Consider the following 20,132-nt stretch of genomic DNA (forward strand, 5'->3'; position numbering starts at 1 on the left):
AAACTGTTTCAACTCCTTCCCTCAAAATGACACTATACAGAGCACTGCACACCAGAAGAACTAGACACAAGGAGAGGTTTTTCCCGAATGCCATCACTCTGCTAAACAAATAATTCCCTCAACACTGTTCAACTATTACACAGTTTTACTATTACTGCTAATCTTCTCATCACTCCTTATCACTCATCCCCTCCCACTTGTGACTGTATGACTGTAACTTAGTTGCTTGTATCCTTACGATTCATATTGACTGTTTCCTTGTATGATTTTATTGCTTATTGTACCCTATGACTATCATTAAGTGTTGGACCTTATGATTCTTGACTCTTGACGAATGTATCTTTTCTTTCTATGTACAGTGAGAGCATTTGCACCAAGACAAATTCCTTGTGTGTCCAATCACCCTTGGCCAATAAAGAATTCTGTTCTGTTCTGTTCTGTTCTGTTCTATTCTATTCTATTCTATTCTATTCTATTCTATTCTATTGCTGGTGCCCTCATTAGATATAGAACAGGGCATTTTATTAAAGCACAATAAGTTAATTATCCATGAATACTATACCATGAATAATATTTCACATTACCTTGTGAAATAGAAAGGTTATAAACATGTCAACGAAGATGCGAATGCTTGCTCAACGGTGATATTTGCTGAGCGATCTTGCAACTATCAATCTTCTGTCAAGGAGAAATTAAAATTGGAAATCCATTAATCAAAGTATTCAAAGTTATGCTGTTAACCTCTTGCTCAATACAACTGTACATAACTGCCATATTGTATGACAGGTAGCCCTTGACTTACAACCACAACTGAACCCAAAATTTCTGTTGATTAAGCGGGACATTTGTTCAGTGAGTTTTGCCCCATTTTACAACTTTTCTTGCCACTGTTGTTAAGCAAACCACTGCAGTTGTTAAGCCAGTCACAAGGCTGTAAAGTGAATCTGGCTTCCCCGTTGACTTTGCTAGTCAGCGGGTCACAAAAGGGGATTACGTGACCCCTGGGACACTGCAACCATCATAATACAAGTCAGTTGCCCACCAGCTGAATTTTGATCACGTGACTATAGGGATGGCTGCAAGTGTGAAAAATGGTCATAAGTCACTTTTTTCAGTGCCGTGGTAACTTCGAACAGTCACTAAATGAATGGACATAATTCGAGGACTGCTTGTACTACTGTTCCATAAACTGGTCCATGAGCGGTGTGAAATCATGGGTTTTCCTGAGATTGCATAGTAAATTTATTTGTAATTTGGGGACCAGAACAGGCTACTTGAATTGTATATGTGTGAGTCAAAATGAGTGTGTTAACACCATTGGTTTTGAATTCCATTGGTTTGCATTTTCCAAGGCAACCAAGCTAAGGCAAGACAGTGAGTGTTAAATACACTGATGTCTATCTCTCAAATGCTGTAAAACAATGCACGTGCTCTGAACCAAAACTAGCGGCTTGTATTTACAGTAGTTAGTTACCTTGACTAATCCGCCACACTAATATTAGTAATATTTTCAATTTAGATCCATGTGGTTGACATTGTCAGTGTGAGTATAAGACTTAATAATGCTTTTTAAAAAGGTAATGTTACTCTTTTGCAGTGAACTCGAGGCATTGTTATAACTCAAGCTTGTGATTAGCACATGAGGTTTTCTGTATAATAGGCCACAAATTTATTGTGAACAACCAAAACATAGGCAGGGAACCCTTTGGCCTAATCCTATACTATTTAATAAAAGGGGCTGTCCAGCCTCTTCTTAACAGCCTCCAGTGTTGGAGCACCCACAAGTTCTAGAGGCAAACTGTTCCAATGATTAATTGTTCTAACTGTCAGGAAATTTCTCCTTAGTTCTAAGTTGGTTCTTGGTGAGTTTCCATCCTTTGCTTCTTGTCATGCCTTGGAGAATAGATTGGCCCCCTCTTTCTTCCTCTTGAGAAAGAAAATTAGATAGAGTGATTGCAAACTATTGGCAGCGTGTTGCAACAATCCATGGCTACATCAACAGGATAAAATCAAGATCATGAGAAGATTTAGTATTTATTTGATTTGTCAGTCGCTTACAAGATACAGGTATAAGAATAAATATAGTTTTGAATACATGAGATAGATACCTACAAGAAACATAAAAAACAAAAGGACAGGGACGGTAGGCACAATTGGTGCGCTTATGCACACCCCTACGGGCCTCTTAGGAAGGGGGTGAGGTCAATAGTAGACAGTCTAAGGTTAAAGTTTGTGGGGTTTGGGGAAGAAACCACAGAGTCAGGTAGAGTATTCCAGACATTGACCCCTCTGTTGCTGAAGTCGTATTTTCTGCAGTCAAGTTTGGTGCGATTAACCTTGAGTTTGTATCTATTGTATGCTCCTGTATTGTTATGATTGAAGCTGAAGTATTCATTGACAGATATGACATTGCAATGTATGATTTTATATACTATATTTAGATCGGACCGGAGGCGGCCTAGTTCTAGGTTTTCCAGGTCTAGAGTTTCAAGTCTGGCGGCATAAGGTATTCTGCAATGAGTAGAGGAGCGGAGAACTCTTCTTGTGAAATGTTTCTGGACTTTCTCAATTGTGCTAATATCAGATACATGATATGGGTTCCAGACTGATGAGCTGTATTCAAGAATAGGTCTAGCAAATGTTTTATATGCTCTAGTTAGTAGTGTGATATTACCAGAGAAGAAGCTACATAGGATTAGATTAACAACTCTTAATGCCTTTTTGGCTATGTAGTTACAGTGGGCTCTAGCAGTTAGATCATTAGAGATGAGTCCTTTACAGAGCTTGGATCATCAACAAGGTTTTGACTATTCAGCTTGTATTTTATTTTCTGATTTTTTTTTTTTGCCAATATGTAAGACAGAGCATTTATTTGTTGAGATTAGAAGTTGCCATTTGATTGACCATTCTGATACATAGTCAAGGTCTTTTTGGAGGGTAGTAGTATTGTCTGTGGTGTTGAATAGCTTTACATCATCAACGAAGAGAACGCAGTTGCTCTTAATATGATCACAGAGGTCACTTATGTAGAGTATGAAGAGAGTTGGTCCTAGAACACTGCCTTGCGATACACCACTGTTGACAGGTACAGAATTTGGTAGGATGCTCCCAATTTTGACCATTTGTTGTCTGTTTGACAGGAATGCTTCTATCTAGTTATGTAGGTGTCCAGAGATACCATAAGATTTTAGTTTTAGGAGTAGTTTGTCGTGTACCACTGAATCAAAGGGTTTACAGATGTCTATGTAGATTGCATCTATTGCTCTGCCCTGATCGAGTTGTGTAGTATGTATGTTTTTGCAGTGTAAGAGTTGCAGATTACAGAATAGTTTTTTTCTGAAACCAAATTGTTTATTAGAGAGTAGGTTGTTTGTCTCTAAGTGGAGGATAATGGATTGGTTAATGATTGATTCCATGACTTTACAGGTGACGCAGCATAAGGAGATTGGTCTGTAATTTTCAACTAGGCTGGGGTCTCCCTTTTTGAAGATTGGGACGACCGTGGCTTGTGACCATAGTTTTGGCAAGGAGAAAGATTGAAAGATTTTTCAAAGATTATGCTTAGAGATTCAGCTATGGCAGTGGATAGCTTTTTTAAGGAGTAGGCACATATTCCGTCTGGTCCAATAGATAGAGATGGTTTTAGATTGCGTAGTGCTTTTTCAACAATGTCTTCTGTCACTAGTGAGTGCACACTTGGGATGCTGCATCCAGTTCTGCTTACCACGATTTAAAAAGTGGGCTTGAGACTCTAGAAAGTGTGCCGAGGAGAGCACAAAGATGATTAGAGGGCTAGAGGATAAAGCCTGTGAAGAACGATTGCAGGGATTAGGTGTGGGAAGTCTAACGAAGAGTAGGATTAGGGGTGACATGACAGCAGTCTTCCGGTATTGGAGGGGCTGCCCCAAAGAGGAGGGCCTCACCTATTCTCCAAAGCACCTGAAGGCAGGACAAGAGTCAACACCTGGAAACTAATCAGGGAGAGAAGCAACTCAGAACTAAGGAGACATTTCCTGAGAGTGAGAACAACTAACCAGTGGAATGGCTTCTCTTTAGAAGTCGTGGGTGTTCCATCACTGAAGGCTTTTAAGAAAAGACTGCTTGAAATGGTATAGCCTCTCCTGCCTGAGCAGAGGGCTGGACTAGAAGACCTCTGGAGTCCCTTCCAGCCCCGATTCTAGGCGCTAAAGTTCCACTTCAAAGCTAGTGTGTGAAATCACAACCCCACGCCAATTTCCAAGAACAAAAGACTTTCCGCGTTTGGCGTGGCTTGTGGTTTCTCCGTGCAAGCTGCTGCAACAGCAGTCGTGTAGGTCAATGTCCTAGGGTTAAGGTAGGGCAAACCTTTCTACCTTGCAGTTACCTGACACTGAATGGAATGGTGGAGTCTTGGCAACGCTTCCAATATAGGTGGTCCTCTACTTACGACTACCACTGAAATTTTCTGTTGCTGAGTGAGCTAGTTGTTAAGTGAATTTTGCCCCGTTTTATCAGATTTTTGGTGCAGTCGCTAAGCGAATCAGTGCAGTAAGTTACTAAGACAGGTTCTTAAATGAATCGGGCTTCCCCCCCTTAACTTTGCCTATGAGATAGTCGCCAAAGGGGAATCACATGACCTCAGGATAGTGCAACCGTCATAAGTATGAGTCAGTTGCCAAGCGTCTGAATTTTGATCAGGTGACCATGCTGCAATGATTGTAATGTTTCAGGCCATTGAAACTTTAAACAGTCACCAAATGAACTGTTGTAAGTCAAGGACTACACCTGTAGTATAAAGGTAATCATGGGTGGTGCCAGGAGGGAGAAATCTTCAGAAAACCAGGTGGATAAATTTTTAAGTAAATGCCTGGACAAGGTGGCCCCTGTTTTCAGAGGGCTGCTCAATTGAACTTGAGTGGCAATGCCACGTGGAACTTAAGGAAGGAAGGAAGGAAAGGAGGGATGGAGGGAGGGAGGTGAAAGAAAGAAAGAGGAGGGGGGAAAGAGGAAGGAAGGAAGCAGAGAGAGAGAGGAAGGGGAGGAAAGAAAAAGAGGGGAAAGGGGGGATGAAGGGAAGGAAGCAGGAGAGAGAGAGAGAAAGAAAAAAGAAGAATATATCTGAAGACATGGAGGTGACCTCAAGGTGTGGCTTTTCTCAGCTGACAGGAGATAGCAGTTTGTGCCAGGAGCCCAGGGATATCAGTGAGTTTAGAGAAGTTGCAAAGCTGGTTCTACCACTCTCATTTTTATCTGCGCAGATCAAATCTCTTGCAATTTTTCTCAGTCCAAATCTCTTGCAACAGAAGAATTTCAGCCTGCTGACTGTTTTATTGCAAAGTTGGAAGTTGCAGTATCAACTGGCAACACCTGTGAAGTGTACTTGCAAAAAGCACTACAATTCTTGGTTCATCTCCAGGGTGGTATTTTTATTCTTTGTTTTTTGAAAATTGCAGGTAGTCCTCACCTCAAGTTACTTAGCAGTCCTTTGAAATTCTGACAGATTTACCTCATTGAAATTTTACTATGATCCTCAAAAGAATTGCAAAAAGCTGATTTTTCCATGGGCCATTGCAATCCACAAAAGTGCAGATTTTTTTATTAATGTCCTGAAATGTTCGTGCTTTTAGAGCTTTGCAGCTTTGCTTTTTTATAGTTGTTCCCAATATGATAAACCAAGAATTCCTAGTTGTATTTATATTTTCTGCATTTCACCTCTCTTTTTCCTCGAGGAACAGATAAAAGCAATTAATTTCTTTGTCTTGCTAATGTTATGGAAAGAATATGGCATTGCTTTCTTTGGGAATATTTTTTTAATTTCTCCATTCTGAGATCTCATGGTGGTCTTTCATCCAAGCCCTAACTAGGTTTTTGACACTTTATGATCTGCTCTAGTTGCTCTCTGCCCTTTATTAAAGAGATTAAGTAAATATCTTTATTTTGAATGATTTCTTTCCTCTTGATTAACTTTAATCTCCTGCTTTTCGCTCAAGGAACTTGAGGCAGTGTAGCATGAAGCATTGATTTCCATTTCAGAGCAAAATTGGTGTTAAAAATGAAGAAATATTTTGAATGCCATGAAGATTCATCCTTTCCATATTTCATATTTCCATTTTGGGTAATGGTTTGCCTTTATCTCCCCAAAAGGGCCTGGACTTGTCTTTACGTCCGCCATCTTGTTTTGTCAGCCTGGGAAATAATCTTCTTTTATTAGAGGGTTGACTTCAGTTTCATTAATTTTTCTTTTCGCTGAGGAAAAATAAAGGGGCTAAGGAACCTGGTGGGGGAAAAGGGCCACCATTTTCTTGGCTGCTGTCAAACCAAACCAACTTTGCCTGAGTCATGGAAGGCCATCGATCAGCTCTTCAACTTCGCCATTTTGTCTGTTCCTGCAGTGGAAACATTGGCAAAATGGCCTCCCTGTCTTGGCTTTCAATCCATGTGAAGAGAAACCATATTTAGTCGGTGGGTTTCCCAAACCCCCAAGGCACCAAAATAATAAAAAAAGGACATTTCTGAGGCAAAATCAACAAAATCTGCCATTTCTCTCTCTTTTGGGCTTTGAAGTTGAGACTCAAGAAAAAGTACAGAGAAGAGCAACCAGGATGATTAGGGGACTGGAGACTAAAATATATGAAGAACAGTTACAGGAACCGGGCCTGGCTAGTCTAGTGAAAAGAAGGACCAGGGGAGGCATGACAGCAGCCTTCCAATATTTGAGGGGCTGCCACAGAGAGGACGGTGGGGGGGTCAAGCTATTTTCTCAAGTGCCTGAAGGCCAGACAAGGAATAATGGATGGAAACTGGACAAGGGGAGATTCAACCTAGAAATAAGGAGAAACTTTCTGACAGTGAGAACAATCAACCCATGGAACAGAAGTTGCCCTTGGAAATTATGGGAGCGTCATCACTTGAGACTTTAAAGAAGAGATTGGGCTGCCATCTGTCAGAAATGGTGTAGGGTCTCCCGCTTGGGCTGGGGGTTGGACTAGATGACCTACAAGTTCCCTTCAACTCTGATTATCTGTTATCTGAAGTACAGGCAGTCCTCAATTTATGACCACAACTGAGTCCAAAATTCCATTGCTAAGCAAAACAAGTGTTAACTGAGTCATTTGCACTGTTTTATGACTTTTTTTTATCACAGTTGTTAAGTGAATCCCTGCAGTTGTTAAGTGAGTCACAAGGTTGTTAAATGAATCTGGCTTCTCCGTTAAATTTGCTTGGCAGAAGGTCGCAAACAGGTATCAAACTACCTCCGGACACTGCAGCCATTGTAAATACGACCTGCTTTGCAAGTGTTCACATTTTGTTCCCATGACTGTGGTCATTAGTGTGAAAAATGGTCATAAGCCCCCCCCTTATTTTTACAATGCCATTGTAAATTCGAAAAGGTCACTAAACAAATAGTTGCAGGTGAGGACTATCTATAACCAAGTAATCTGTTGAATATTTCTGTCCATGCTTAAGAGAACTACAATGCCGACATAATTTAAGATAGAGGTAGTCCTCAATTTACAACAGTTCATTTAGTGACCATTCTAAGTTACAGCAGCACTGAAAAAAGTGATTTATGACATTTTTCCCACTTAGGACTGTTGCAACATCCCCATTGCAGAGCCATGTGATCAAAATTCAGAAGCTTGGCACCTGACTCATATTTATGACGGTCGCGGGGTCCCAGGGTCCTGTGATCCGCTTTTGCAACCTTCCAATAAGCAAAGTCAGTGAACAAGCCAGATTCATTTAGCAACCATTTTACTAACCTAACAGCTGCAATGGTTAACTGAACAACTGTGGCAAGAAAGGAGCTAAACTTCCCAAATGTCTCATTTAACAACATAAATGTTGGGCTCAATTGTGATTGTAAGTCAAGACTACTTATACTAGGAAAACGTGGTGGCATTTACAGCTAATCCCTGCCTGATTTCACAACATATTATGTTCTTTGCTGAACTTCATTAAAATATTAATTGTTTCAATCACTCATTAGCAAGCATAGCCCTAAGGAAGTTTCCTTATTTATTTATTGATCTTATCCAACTGGTAGGACTCCAGACTGTTTTTTTAGTGATGAAATTAAATCTGCCCTTACATAGAACACATTGTGCAGCACTCCATCAAGGTGAATTATAGCCAGCAGAATTGAATTCACACGAAAACTAAGCTGTTTTTCAGTGTTATCCCAATTTCATAATTCAACAGTTGAGCTGGTTATTTTTCAATGTTTTAGCTTTAGGGTGGGGTGGAGTTGGGTTGGGTAGGATAGGGTGGGATAGTATAAATTCAATACAGAATGGACCAGAACAGAAAATGAGTAGGATACAACAGGGTAGAGTGAAGGTAAGGTAGAACAGAATAGGGAATTGAATGGAATGGAATGGAATGGAATGGAACAGAATAGAATAAAAAACAGTATTGGGACCTTGGAGGTCTTCTAGTCTAACACCTTGGTCAAGCATGAATTTTATTTCTATTAGTGGCAGTGCTGCTGATTGTATCATTGCATCATCATTGTCTCAATGTTTTTATTTTTGTTTCTTAAATCCATTAATAATATCTTTTAAAATGGCTAGCTGAAAGTCAAAAATACAGATCTCTCATTTTGCTTTGTTATATAATTACACTCCTTAAGACTCATTTTCTAGCCTGTATTTAATGTACAGTAATTGCAAAAAGTAGATTTAATTTTTTTTTCAAGTCAGTTTTGAGTTTTGGCAACTGCTTGAAGTCCTTGCAATTTTAAGGGCAGCATTTCTGAAAGTGTTCCAGCATTTAGCATTTTGTACCCAAGGCAGGACTAAAGCCACCAACCTGTTTAGTGGAGACTGGATTTTCTGCAGCTTTGATTAAAAACAGAGAAATCCCTGCAATATTTCTAGGATCCTCCACAAATCTCCATAAACTCCGTAATGTTTGTGGGTAATTTAGACTTACAAATATTCATTTAATGACAATTTGAAATTACAATGGCAATGGAAAAAGTGACTTGTGCCTATTTTTCACATTGCAGCATCCCCAAGGTCATGTGATCAAAATTCAGAGCATTGGCAATTGGCATGCATTTATGACAATTGCTGTATCCCAGGGTCAGGAGATCTCCTTTTGTGACAACCCCCACATGAGCAAGTCAATGGGGCAGCCCAATTCACTTTACAATCTTGTTACCAACTCAACAACTGCAGGGATTCATTTAACAATGGTGACAAGAAAAATGGGGCCAAACTCACTTAAACATTGACTTGTTTAGCAACAGAAACAGTTGGCCATAAGTTCAGGGCTTCCTGTTCTTAAACATTCCAAAATGATCTAATTTGACCTTGAAAGCCACAAGTGAAATGCTTTGAAGTGATTAAAAATCAGAAGTTGCTGTCTTTCCAACTATTTACTGATCTGATCCCAATTGAGAAAATGTCCTGTAAATTTAGCTAAAGGGTAGCCACAATCTGTCTGTCTGTTCTTTCTTTCTTTCTTTCTTTCTTTCTTTCTTTCTTTCTTTCTTTCTTTCTTTCTTTCTTTCTTTCTTTCTTTTGTTGGAAGAAATATCCTCCTGGGTTCAGTTCCAAGTGGGGGAAAAAGACACTGGAAACATGGAGGCTGTTTGGAAAGATGGTTTAATGGTGGACAGGAGGACCTCGTGGCCTGGAGCTCCAGAGTGAAAAGGAAGGATGATCACCTGCTCCAAGGTGAAGGAAGAGATCAAGAAAAGGGGCTGAGGTGCTGAGAGTGCCTGGGTTTTATAACCTTTGTTGGGATTTGAATTGGAGCTTGTCTTCTGATTGGTTGTCAGACTCCTGTGGGGCCACGCAGGGGCAACTCTGTAGGCTGTCCTGAGTTCCAGGCTTGGCTGAGCCTGGCTGGATGATGATGTACTGAAAAGGGCTTTGGGCAATTGCTATAGTTTTAGATGGAGATCTTTGTTATGTAAAGTATTCTGGCCCAGGCCTTAATGGCCCACCCATTAACAAAGGTGGGGGTGAGTTTCTGCTTCTGAGTTTCTATTCTTTTTAAAGGAAATATTCTGCCTTTTTAATATTTCCTATGCTATTTCAATTTTCTAGGACAGGGGTGGGTGCTAACTTCCTACAGTAATTTACTTTCTTTCTTTCTTTCTTTCTTTCTTTCTTTCTTTCTTTCTTTCTTTCTTTCTTTCTTTCTTTCCTCCCTCCCTCCCTTCTCTCTTTCTTTCTTCTCATACTTCTTCTCTTTCACTTCTATCTCCTTCCTTCCTCCCTCCCTCCCTCCTACTCTTCCTTCCTTCCCTCCTCCCTCCCTTCCAATTTCTATAGCAGCACATCTCAGCAAACATCTCCAGACAGTTCACAATTGAAAACGTATAGTACAATTAAAATCTTAAAAACATTTTTTTTTAAAAAAATAAAAACTGTTAAGAAAGCGTTAAAACAGTAAAAAGGAAGAAAAAAAAAACCAGTTTAATGGTCTCCCACCTCCTAGTCTAACTAAGCCTAGCTTTGCAAAGTCAGCTCAGGCCTGACCCTGCTGAGACTCAGCCCTCCCTCCAACTATCCCAGAATCCCCCCCACCCTGACTTGCAGAGACTTCTGGGAGTTGAGATTAACCCCCGTCTGGAGTGGCATTCCCAGCGGTGAGAAAGGAGATCTAGGGGTCCCTGTTCCAGATTTTGAGAAACGGGGCTGCTTTTGCCTCTCTTGCTCCCTGCCCAGCCCCCGCGACGCCACCCACCCACCGCCCCATCTTTGAACAGCGGCATCATGTGCCTTGGAGGCGACCCCGGGCTTCTCCCTGGCGACGGTTGCCGCGGCGACCGCGTCCATAGCAACGCGCCCTGCCTCCGCAGCGCCTTCGCCGGGGAGCTGCTCCGCCCCGGGGCTGTCCGGGCAAAGGAGGAGGGCGCCGGACTCGGAGGCGGCGGTGGGTGAGTGGTGCTGCTGGGAAGTGGGAGGGGCGGGGGCTTTCTGCACATACCCTTGGGGTGGGGTGGGGGTGGGGGGGTTATAGCGGGGGAGCAGATTCAAAGTCTTCCCACCTCTTTGGATCCCCTCCGAGCCTCTCCAAGTTGCGAGCTTCCCCTTCGCTCGAAGGAGTTTAAACTCGGTTTTCTAAAGCCCCCCCACCCACCCCCATCCCGCTTCCCTCTCCCCAGGTCTGTGCCAAGCTCTCCCCAAGTATCGAAGGCGTAAAGATCTCGGGATGTCAAAGCGAAGTTGGAGCCAGGAGGAAGAGGAGCGAATTAACCAACTTTCGGTTTCAGGGTGCCTTGAGTGGGTTTGAGAAAGGTAAGCCCATAACAATGTGGCAGCCCCAGCTGGACTTGGGAATCTTGAGAGAAATAGAGAGAGGGAGGGAGAAAGACACACAGAGAGAGAGAGAGAGAGAGAGAGAGAGGATGGGTGGACAGATAAACGACATAGAAGGATAGATAAATCGATTGTAGATAATACAGAAACAGATGATACAGAAGAATAGGTAGGTAGTTACAGTGGGTAGGTAGGTAGATGAGAGAGAAATAAAGTTGTGGGGACAGAGAAATAACAAAGATAGATTAATTGAGACAGACAGGGAGAGAGAATGAGTAGAGAGAGAGAAGACAGAACAATGGATAGATAGATGGATGAAGTTAAATAATAGAGAGAGAGAGAGAATGATAGAGGTGGACAGAAATAGATGATCCCCATAGAAAGAGAGGGGGGGTTGGATGGATAGATGGATAGATAAATAGATGAGAGAGGTAAAAGGATGGACAGATGGAGGGATGGATACTATAATAGAGACAGAAGGATGGGTGGATTCAAGAAAACAACCCAGCTCAGAGAGATTTTTGCTGGGGAATTCTGGGAGTTAAAGTCCGTCTTAAAGTTCTTAAGGCTGAAAATCACAGCTGTTGCTTTGCCCTAATAATTTGGAGTATTTTCTTCTTCCTAAAGAACTAGCTGAAGATCTTTGGATCACGTCTTTATTTGATTAACCCTTTCAAAGGTCACAATGCAGGCTGACGAAGCGGTCAACGAAAACCTTAAAATGCAGTTTAAGGCTCTCCAGGAGCAGCAGCAGAAAAGGATGAAAAATCTGTTGGAGAAGAAAAAGGAAAATCAACACAGCCTAAAACAGGACAACAAAGAGAACCACGACAAGGCCTTCGGGATCCCAGATGCTCTCAGCTTATCGCTCTTGGCACCCGAGACATCCGACTCAGACATTGGGACGAAGTAAGGTGGCAACCTGGTTGAATTCGCACGACTGGGATTTATGAGGCTTTGGAGGGAAAACAGCATTTTCATTCTGACAAAATTCCTACAAACACCCCCCAAAAATCCCATTGCAATTGCTTAATGATTAACTGCCACAAAAATGTTGTAAATTCAGGAGAGTCACAGTGGGTGCCTCAACTCACAACGTTCCTAATGGAAATTCTGGACTCTGTTACGGTCGTAAGTCAAAGACAACAGTTATTCCTCATGTTGCAACAGTTCGTTCTGGTGACCTTTCAAAGTCATGATGATATTGACAAAAGTGACTTAGGACCCTGGTTCACACTTATGACCGTTGCAGCATCCCTGTGGTCACGTGACCAGAAGTTGGATGCTTGGCAACTGACTCGTACTTATGATGGTCGCAGTGTCCAGAGGTCACATGATCCCCTTTTGCAACCCTCTGATTGGCAGTGGGGAAGCCAAATTCGCTTAACAACCATGTGACTGCAGTGATCTACTTAACAACGGTGGCACGAACGGTGGTAAAATGGGGGCAAGACTCATTTAACAACTGTTTCACTTAGCAATGGATGTCGAGGACTAACTGTAATTCAAGGGGTGGGGGGGTGGGAATTCAGAATTCTATCCCGCCCAAATTCCTTCATTTCTTTTTTCCAATCCTCGTCCCTTCCGCCCTGGGGATGGATTGCAACCACAGACTAGATCAAGATGCCTGTTTCCCTTCTAGATTGCTGGAAACCGAAAATGAGCAGCTGCAGCACCAACTCCGGGAGCTGGTGGATGAGAACGGCCGGCTGTACAAACTCTTGAAAGAAAGAGATCTGGAAATAAGGCAGCTTCATAAGAAGATTGAGGAGGAACGGCAGGCTCTCCTGGGTGAACAAAAGGCCACATTAAATTATTCCCTCCCGCACATCACTGCTGCAATTCCCTTTTCCTGGAGATTACGGTCCAGAGCACCAAATCTTCCAGAATTCATTCATTCTTTCTTTCTTTCTTTCTTTCTTTCTTTCTTTCTTTCTTTCTTTCTTTCTTTCTTTCTTTCTTTCTTTCTTTCTTTCTTTCTTTCTTTCTTTCTCTTTCTTTCTTCCATTTTTCTTTCTTTCCTTCTTTCTTCCCCTCTCTCTCTCTCTTTCTCTCTCTCTGTTTCAAGGTCCTTAGTAGGGAATGGTTTTAGAAATTTCATCGAGGTGTAGATTGGTCCAGCAAAATGCTCGATTTGTTTTTCCCTAGTGTGAAGGAGAACGATTATCACACAAGGTGGGGAAACTGAGCCAGTTTAGCATAGAAGTGAAGGTGCTGGCGTGGAAACCAGGTGATGGTGAATTCTAGCTCCACCTTACCCATGGAAGCTGGCTGGGCCAATCACCAGAAGACAGCGAGTTTTAGTCTCACCTTAGGCATGAAAGCCAACTAGGTAATTTTGGGCAAATCACTAGGCAACAGTGAGTTCTAGCTATGAAAGTTGGCTAGGTGAATTTGGGCCAATTATTCTCTCTCAGCCCAGCCCACTTCTTAAGGTTGTTGTTCTGGAAAAAAATAGGAGGAACAAGGAGTAATATGTATGTTTGCCACCATGAGTTACTTAAGAAAGTAATACTACAATTGGGATAAAACTAATAAATAATAAATATATACATTTCATTCTTCTCCTCACCCTCTTCTCTGCAAATCCCACGCCTTTCCCTAGTTGGGTCACGAACTGTCTGCAAGAAAATAAGAAAACTCATGAGAGCCCCGAGGACTCTTCAGCGCAACCCTGAACTATGAATATTATCTCTGGAGACGCCCATTTCCTTCTTTTCAACTACCATTTTCTTTTCTTCTTTTGTTAAATTTTAGGGACCGCTGGTTTAGCAGGGGATGTTGCAGCTTCTAAAATAGTGGAACTGGCCAAACAGAACCGGCACATGACAGCTGAGATGGAAAAGGAGAAAACCAGAACAAAGCAGATGAACAACCGGATCAAACAGCTGGAAAAAGATGTGAGGATACATTTTCTTAGTATAGGACTTCGATGATGTCATGGCTTAAGACTGGGTGACTTTAGGCCAGTCACCAGGAGACTGGGAGTTTTAGTGTCCTTTGGTCTGGAAAGCCAGCTGGGTGACTTTGGGCCAATTACCAGGAGACTGGGAGTGATAGTCCCTTTTAGGCACAAAAGCCAACTGGATTGGGACCAACACACCTCACAAGGTGGCTGTTGCAAGGAAAATAATAGGAAGGGTGTTAGGTATGATCACCACTTTGAGATAATATCCGTCCATGTATCAAAAAAGGTGTGATAAAAATATCTAATAATACTAATACTAATAACAATAAAAACAACCACTAAGCAAATTACCCCAACTCTTTAAAAATAGCTTTATGATTTTCAGAAAAACAATAAAATACAAATTTATATAAAGGTGAAGGGAATAAAAGGGAAAAGTTAAAAGTGATGAAAAATACATTTTATTTGTTCATCTATTTATTAAAATCTATTCAGCATTCATCTCATAGTTCAGGCTCATATTTAATAAATATGTTTTACTTATCTCTAAAACTGTTTTACTCATCCATCCATCCATCCATCCATCAATCTGAAGACATAAATGTGAGTCGGTTGTCAAGCATTACCTGACTATGGGGAATGCTGCAATGGTCGTAAGTGTGGAAAAGGATCATAAGTCCTTTTTTCAGTGCTGATGTGACTTTGAAGTCACTAAATGAATGGGTATAACGTAAGTTCGAGGACTACATGCAGTTGTGACCAAGCAGCAAGAAATCAAATTACCCTAATCTTCTTGCTTTGCAATTGTGACCCCAATCAACAATTGTTTCTAGAAGAGATTTCTACCTCTGTTTCAAGATTTTATCTTTGCAACAGTTGCTTGATTTTAGTTCTGCTGGGGGTTAGTTGATTGAGGGCCAACATAACCAAACTGTTGGCATGATCTGTTCGTATTCCATCACTGGAGGTTTTTAAGAAGAGATTGGATAGCCATTTTTTTTCTGGAATGGCATAGGGTTTCCTGTTTGAGCAAGGGGTTGAGCTAGATGACCCCCAAAGGCCCTTCCAACTCTGTTATTCTGCAGTCTGTGTCTCTTCATTTAGCAGTTTGTATGTAACTACATCTGTCTGATTTTTCCAGCTACAGATGTCAAACGTTAAGTTGCACTCCCAGGGTGACAGCCCAGCTCTCCGTAAAAAGGCAGACGGCACCATGGTAAGAGTTTTAAACTCCCTAAAATTGTTCCTTTAAGATCCATTTTCTCAATTTAACTTCTCTGATTTGCAGGGCCTCCTCTGTTTATCTTTCATGGAGAGTGTGTTTAATTGATCCAATTGTTAGGTCCTTTCATCAGTGTGAAACGGTGAGGGGAGCCTGGAAAGGCAAACTGTTTTTTTTTTTCTTCCTTTTTTCATATAAATTTTATTAAAAGTTTTAGAAAGAACAAAGGAGGAGAGGGAGAAGGAGGAGAAGGAGGAGGTTCCTTGGTGCTTTCTGAGCTTGGTCGGTTTATTGCAGGTGTTTCATTACCTAAGAGGTAACATGCTAGAAAGGAATAGGGTTTACACAGAGAATGAAGAAGAAAAAGAGAGGAAGAGGAGGAGGAGGAAGGGCGGGGAAGAAGGAAGGGGAAGAAGAGGAGCAGGAGGAGAAAGAGGAGGAAGACCGCGGGGTCCCTGGATAGGGTCTGAGTTTGATGGTTTTCTTACAGACCTTTCATTACCCAACTAGGGAACACCCATCAGTGTGAAATGGCTTGCAAAGTGCAGAGTTGAATTTCTTTAGCCATTTGGGTGATTGGATGCCCCTCTTGTTTTAGGCTGTCTGGTTTCCTTGAAAAATTTGTGCTGGTAACTAAAGCGTGTCTTTTGCTTTTCCTGGGCTTTCTGTTCTTCTCCGACAACGCGGCCATTGTTTAAAAGAGCCCAGAAGTGAAAGCACTGCATGAAAAATTGTCCGCTGTGAATCTCAAAGCATCCGAATATCGCAACCAGCTCCAGTCCACAAAGCAGGAACTTAAGATGACACAAAAGGTAAGGTGTGCCTGTGTTTGCGTGTGCATATGTGTGCATGTGTGAGAAGTGGGCAACAGTGGCCGAGGGGGCAGGATAATTTTCATATCCCTTCAACTTCTTAACTTTTTAACGTTATATTAACCTTTCAATATCTGATTGGCCAGAAGGAGATTAAATATATCTAGTCTTCAACTTGTGTTCTGACCCAAACCTTGTTCCATGGAAACAACCATGAAATAGAGGTAACAGCAAAACCTTTTAATGATTCCTTACGAATTCCTTTCCTTCCCGGTTAAAAGGCTGTTTCAAACTAATTGTCTCTGATAAGAATGATCCTTGCCAAGGTGGTGCAAGGCTGCCAAGAACACTAGATAAAATTACTAAGAAATATACTCCGAACGTCCACAAGGCTTGAGTGCAAAAACTTCTTTGCTTCCTGCAAAGGACTCCGGTTTCTCAGCTGGCTTTTATCTCTTGAGGGAGGGGCCATTACCTTGCAGCCTTACTCCCGAGTCACCTGTGCAGCTACAGCTGCACTTTCCTGCGAGCAGCCCTGGGCACAGGCTCCCCGGGATCCTCTTCCTCACTGCTGCCAGCCTCCACAATCTCCAAAGGCAGCACTCCACTCCCTGGTGGCCCTGGCCCCATCCCTGCATCACAAGCAGGCCCCTCATCCGAGTCCTCGCTCTCCGAGACCTCAGCTGTCCACACCTGCTGCCGGCGAACCACAATAACTTGCAACCACAATTGTGATCAGGACTTAAGTCGCTAAGCAAGATGGTTGGTAACTGAGCTGCGCTGAATTTTATGTATTATTATTATTATTATAATTTTGGCCACAATCCCTGCAGTCGTTAAATGAATCCTGAGGTCAAAAAGTGAATAAAGCTCCCCCACCCGTTGACTTTGCCAGTCAGAAGTGACCTGCGAAGGTCGCAAATCAGGATCATGTGAGTCTGCAAATGCTGCGGTTGTTAAGTTAGTAACATGGTTATTAAATGAATCTGGATTCCCCCATTGACTTTGCTTGTCGGAAGGTCGCAAAAGGGGGTCACCTGACACCTCTCCAGGGACATTGCGACTGTCATAAATATGAGTCAGTTGCCAAGAGTCTGAATGCTGAGCAGGTGACCCTGGGGATGCTGCAATGGCCCTAAGTGTGAAACGGGGTCATAAATCATTTTTTCCAGTGCTGTTGTACCTTGGAACGGTCACTAAGCGAACTGTTGTGAGTCAAGGACAACCTGTACTAAGGGTGCCAGAGTTTCAAAATCTAGTCATAGGTATCTTTTGAAAAGATCCATCATAACTTCAATCTATCGCTAAGCGACCGGTCAGTAAGCAAGGATTACCTGTACATGACAATTACCATGCCACCAGAATCACAATTCTGCAATGTTTGTGAGTGTGAGGGCCAGTCGTAAGTTACTTTTTTCAACACTGTTCACTTAACGAACCATCGTTAAGTGAATGATGTCGTAGATAACAGATAACAATCAGAGATGGAAGGGACCTTATAGGTCATCTAGTCCGACCCACCACCCAAGCGGGAGACCCTATACCATTTCTGACAGAGGGCAGTCCAGTCTCTTCTTGAAGGTCTCAAGTGAGGAAGCTCACACAACTTCTGTTCCATAGGTTGATGGTTCTCACTGTTAGAAAATTCCTCCTTATTTCTAGATTGAATCTGTCCTTGTTCAGTTTCCATCCATTATTCCTTGTCTGGTCTTCAGGTGCCTTGGAGAATAGCTTGACCCCACTTCCTCCTCTCTGGGGCAGCCCCTCAAATATTGGAAGACTGCTATCGTGCCTCCCCTGGTCCTTCTCTTCCCTAGACTAGCCAGGCCCAGTTCCTGTAACCGTTCATCGTATGTTTGAGTCTCCTGTCTCCTCATCATCCTGGTTGCTCTTCTCTGCACTTTTTCTAGAGTCTCAACATCCTTTTTTGTAGTGCGGTGCCCAAAACTGGATGCAGGACTTTAGGTGTAGTTGAGGATTAAGTGCATATACATGCATGACACACATGCCTTGCACAAAAGGGGGACAAAGTCACCACCCCAGTCTGGCCTGTGTGCCCCTCAAAAAGGCTTTTTTAATACTTTGTCACACACTCATTCCCTTCGTATACATTGAATGGAAAAGAGGCCCGGTTGTTGAGATCAGATTAAATCAGGTCATTTTATGTCGCAGTGTACGGGAAGGATAGATCTGAGATACAGGCGGTCCTCAATTTAGGGCCATAATTTAGTCCGGAGTTATCCTTTTAAAATGTCCTGGTCATTAAACCGTTCACCCCATGAGCATAGCCGATTTCATAACCTATTTTTTTTTTTTTTTGCCTTGGGCATAAAGTAAACATGACATTAATTGAACATTGCAATCGTTAAGTGAATCCATTGTCTGCAGTGGGTTTTGGGTTTTGGGTTTTTTGGTGGGGCGGGGCACAAATCAGAAGTAAATGCAGGTAATCCTCAATTTACAACTGCAATTGAGCCCAACTTTTGTCTGGTTAAGGGAGACAATTGTTAAGTGAATTATGCCCCATTTCACAATCTTTCTTGCCATAGCTTTTAAGTGAATCACTGCAGTTGTTAAGTTATTAAGTGGATGTGACTTTCCCACTGGTGCTGCTTGTTAGAAGGTCACAAGAGGGGATCATGTGACCTCCAGGAGACACTGGGACTGTCATAAGTACATGCCAGTTGCCAAGCATCATATTTATAATGATTGCACCACCCTGGGGTCATACGATCCAATTTTGTGGATGCCTGACAAGCAAAATTAGCAATGGTGGCAAGAAAGGTCAAAGATATGACCCTCCTGGACAATGCAACCGTCAAAGGTACAAGCCAGTTGCCAAGCACCTGAGTTGATCACATGAACATGAGGGACCTTGCAACGGTTGTGTGAAAAAAGTGGTCACTTTTTTTCGGTGCTTTTGTAACTTTGGTCACTAAACAGATGGTTGGAAGCTGAGGACTGCCTGTAAATAATGACACTTAACAAATAAATTGATAAATAAATTGACAAAAAATAAAATTAAAAAAATAAAATAAATTGTGGTGACCATGACTACAGGATGTGACTGCGAGACAGCACCATGACTGCGGGGCTGCCGATACCGAACATGTGATCAGGTAACCACGGGGGAGGTGCGTAGCTGTCAGAAATCTGGATCATAAATAACCCTGGAGAGGCGCATTGTCATTTTGAACGTATGCTAAACGAGTGGTCATAAGTTGAAGACTTCCTGTACAATTAGACACAAGGACAGTTTTTTTCCCAAAGATGGCATCCCAGGAAAAACAATTAATGAAACAACTGAAACAACTAATTCCCATAATAGTGTCAAACTATTTAGTAAGACTATTACTATTCTTCTTCTCATCCTTCCTGGTATCTACCTCTTCCCACTTATGACTATAACCGTGTCACTTGTATCTTTACCATTTATATTGTTTTATTTGTTTCTTAGTATGATTTGATTGTTTATTAGTAACCTATGGCTGTCACTGTGTTTTATCTTATGATTCTTGATGAATGTATTTTTATTTTTCTTATGCATACTGAGAGCTTATGCACAGGAGACAAATTCCTTGTGGGTCCAATCACACTTGGCCAATAAAGAATTCTATTCTGTTCTGTACTGTTCTGTTCTATTCTATTCTATTCTATTCTATTCTATTCTATTCTATTCTGTTCTATTCTATTCTATTCTATTCCATTCCATTCCATTCCATTCCATTCCATTCCTGCTTGGCTAAAGGGCTTTTTATGCAAAGTGTTTTCAGCGCTGATTTCTTCCTGTTTATCTTTTTTTTTTCACTTTCAGCTTCTCACCCACGAAGTGGGTGAAGACGTCAACATACAAAACCTTCTGTCCAACCCCGGCAGCTGGCGAGGACGGGCTCAGCAAATCCTGGTCCTGCAAGGCAGAGTGAGTCCATCTTTTC

At 42.0% G+C, this 20,132-nt stretch overlaps 1 protein-coding gene across 3 annotated transcripts in view; it reads left to right on the top strand.

Annotated features, from left to right (window-relative positions):
* CCDC13 (coiled-coil domain containing 13) overlaps positions 1 to 20,132 on the top strand; it is a 68,634-nt gene that overhangs the window by 23,251 nt on the left and 25,251 nt on the right. For 2 of the 3 annotated variants that reach the window (XM_087917738.1, XM_026720317.2), the window contains exons 1-8: positions 10,742 to 10,873; positions 11,102 to 11,234; positions 11,935 to 12,164; positions 12,898 to 13,046; positions 14,013 to 14,155; positions 15,305 to 15,379; positions 16,087 to 16,197; positions 20,012 to 20,116. In XM_087917738.1, coding sequence (XP_087773864.1) covers positions 11,941 to 12,164; positions 12,898 to 13,046; positions 14,013 to 14,155; positions 15,305 to 15,379; positions 16,087 to 16,197; positions 20,012 to 20,116 — 807 coding nt within the window. In that variant the 5' untranslated portion in view covers positions 10,742 to 10,873; positions 11,102 to 11,234; positions 11,935 to 11,940. Of the gene's footprint in view, positions 1 to 10,741; positions 10,874 to 11,101; positions 11,235 to 11,934; positions 12,165 to 12,897; positions 13,047 to 14,012; positions 14,156 to 15,304; positions 15,380 to 16,086; positions 16,198 to 20,011; positions 20,117 to 20,132 lie in introns of those variants that run through there. The other variant, XM_087917739.1, reaches the window with a different exon arrangement.

The sequence above is a fragment of the Pseudonaja textilis genome, chromosome Z, assembly GCF_049901715.1.
Source record: "Pseudonaja textilis isolate UNSWEBS1 chromosome Z, rPseTex1.2, whole genome shotgun sequence".
Taxonomy (NCBI): Eukaryota; Metazoa; Chordata; class Lepidosauria; order Squamata; family Elapidae; genus Pseudonaja; species Pseudonaja textilis.